At 52.7% G+C, this 2,687-nt stretch overlaps 1 protein-coding gene across 1 annotated transcript in view; it reads right to left on the bottom strand.

Annotated features, from left to right (window-relative positions):
- The window catches only part of plxnd1 (plexin D1), a gene marked incomplete at its 5' end in the record, with an annotated part of 79,520 nt that overhangs the window by 28,975 nt on the left and 47,858 nt on the right, over positions 1–2,687 (bottom strand). Inside the window, 2 exons of the mRNA XM_019856348.1 lie at positions 635–742; positions 1,220–1,334. Coding sequence (XP_019711907.1) covers positions 635–742; positions 1,220–1,334 — 223 coding nt within the window. The remainder of the gene's footprint in view (positions 1–634; positions 743–1,219; positions 1,335–2,687) is intronic.

Below are 2,687 nucleotides of genomic sequence, written 5' to 3'. Positions count from 1 at the left end.
CCCCCCCCCCCCCCACCTTCCTGTCAGCATTCGCCACCTTGCTCGCCTCCCCGTTCTTTCTGTGTCAAGCTCGGCTTTTGTCCCGGCCCTCCCTCCGCGGAGCGGGCCACAAATCTATCCGGAGCGACACCCCCCCTCCCCCCTCGTGTCCGATGCACTTCTGCTTTTCCTCAGCCTGGCCGCCTTGACTCCGACACCTCCGGCCTCCTCCTCCCGCCATCCCTCTTCCTCTTTGGCTGCCCTTATCTCAAAGCCATCAATTTCAGAGAGCGGCCTTCGCCGAGCTTCACTGGCGCGCGCGCGCGTCGTGGCCTCGCCTCGCAGGGAGGCGACGCGGCCAAATCGCCGTGAGCGCGCGTGACCGATGGCTCGTGACCGGAGAGGCGGCGGCCTTCGCCCGTCTCATGACGTCAAAAACAGTCCAAACCCTCCAACAAACACGGACAAGCGGAAAAGTGCTCAAAACAACACCGACAAACATGGGAAGATATTTCTGTCACACTTTGTGCTCTTTTCTCTTGTCGATTGACACGGAACATCATTTGACGTCCCAACGCAGTCTGATAAGACAGCAGTGTGAGTGTGTGTGTGGGGGTGGGTGGGGGGAGGGGGGTGCGTGTTGCATGAAACACACCTTTGCGGATCTCCTCTCTGATCTGGGACTCCATCTCTTCCATTTGGAGTAAAGTTTTCTGCCAGTAGCGTTCTGCCCTTCGACTCTTTGTACAATACACCACAAGGGCTGGACACACACACACACAAGAAGAAAACACACACAATGTTTTTTTTTTTTTTTCCGTCTCTCGTCCGCAGCTGCTATTGCTCTTCCGGTCGACCGGGTTATTCTAATTTTGTTCTGCGATTGTGAGCGCGAATGGCTGCAGGTCAAGGCGTGCCCCGCGATTGGCCGGCGCCCGGCTCAGGGTTTCCCCCGCCTACTGTCCGAAGGGAGCTGGGAAAGCCCCTGGCGCGCTCACCACCCTCCCCACCCCCGAGGAGAAAGCGGTTCTGATCATGGGGGGGGGTATTGAACTGGACACATTGATCCTAAATAGGCCACAAACGCATGCGATCGATTTCCCAAATGAGTGACAGGCTGGTCGAAGAGCGCGTTGATCCGACAGTCTGCTAAGACTATCAGCGCGGGGCAACAAGGACGCCATTGTGCTGCCCGAGTCCCATCTGGATTTTCCATCTCCCTCCCGGCCGGCCGACCTACCCGCCGTGCAGAGCAGCAGCAGGACGCAGCACACCACGATGGACACCACGATGGCCAGCTCGCTGCCGCCCAGCTGCACTTTGGCGATGGTGTGCCGGAAGTTGCCCACTTGCACCTACGATTGGAGAAGAGCAGAAAAAAGAGAAGAGGGGAGAAGAAGAGAGCCCTTTTTTGGCACTGTATTGAATTGAATACGACTTTATTGTCAAATGTGCTGTACGCATGTGTAACATACAGCACAGATGACATTTCTTCCCTCTCAACATAAAACAAGATTGTATGGCGCAGATATGAAGGAAATTTGGGAAGGGGGGGGGAGATCAGAATCTGTCTTGTGTCTGTCGCGCAGATCTTGGAATACATTCATATTGCGCTTTTTGCTTTGCGCATGCCCACATTATTGGCCGCAGCTGGCAAAAGGAGTCACGTTCTGTACTCATCACTTAGTAAAAAAGTACAGATCTTACTATTGAAAAAAAAAAAAAGACACTTGTGAAATTAGAGGGAGTGATTTCATTCTTGCATTCAAGTATATTCACAAAGTTTGTATAAAATATCAAATATGAATGCTTTTTTTTTGCCCTGTGATTGATACGCAATTCCCACTTGGTGCAGCTCAACTCGTATCATCGTCATACTGAGAAGAGGAGAAAAAAAAACATCCCGTTAGCTAGCTAGTGTGGACTCTTCTTCAAGCCGTCATTTGGGGCTTTGGCGGGCGCTCACAAGATGTGGAAAGGAGCGAGCCAGCGCGGCGTCAAAGCCAATCGCGGCGGCGAGCGGGCAGATTTACGTCCGGAGGAACATCAAAGCGCCTTCCGCGAGCCGCGTCCGTTTCGGCGATACTCCGCTTAGGTTTCACGGATGAGATCCAAACCGCCGAGGTGCCATTTTGGGAGGGGGCGAGTTTGATCACATGCTTGGCTCAAATTCCCATTGTGGCTCCCCGCTGCTGCATCAGGTTTTGTTTTTTTGTTTTTTTACAGACAACATGACAAAGTGTCCCATTGAATTAAGGGCTAGCTGATGTTCCTTTTCTCATCATGAACGTACGCTAATTGTACGCTAAAGCCGCTGTCGCTGTGGGGAAACGTGTTGGCAAAAAGAAAGTGGGGGAAGCATCCTGGTTCCCGAGCAAACATGAAAAAGCAGTTGTCAAAAGTTTTGTTTTGAAGAAGTGGCAGAAGGAACAACAGATTTGATCCAAAAGCCCGCATGAAAAAGGCTGCGTTTTGACAGCGGCAGAGAAGGCAGCTTTTTTCTTTTCAAGTACAGTCGGGCCGCATTTCAACGTCCCCCGTTGACAGCCATTACAACGTTTCCATTTCAAAGTCCGGATTTCACGTCAGCCAACAACTTCGTAACGTCGACGTCACTGTCACAACTGCATTTTTGCCACAAAATAGTGACAAGGCCTTGCTTGCGACGAACGGCGGCAAGCGAACCGCCGCCCCCGCCGCCGCCCTGC

Source organism: Hippocampus comes, unplaced genomic scaffold (genome assembly GCF_001891065.2).
Source record: "Hippocampus comes isolate QL1 unplaced genomic scaffold, H_comes_QL1_v1.1 scaffold473, whole genome shotgun sequence".
Lineage (NCBI taxonomy): Eukaryota > Metazoa > Chordata > Actinopteri > Syngnathiformes > Syngnathidae > Hippocampus > Hippocampus comes.
The sequence above is the reverse complement of the archived record's forward strand: the minus strand, read 5'-3'. Positions and strand labels throughout refer to the sequence as shown.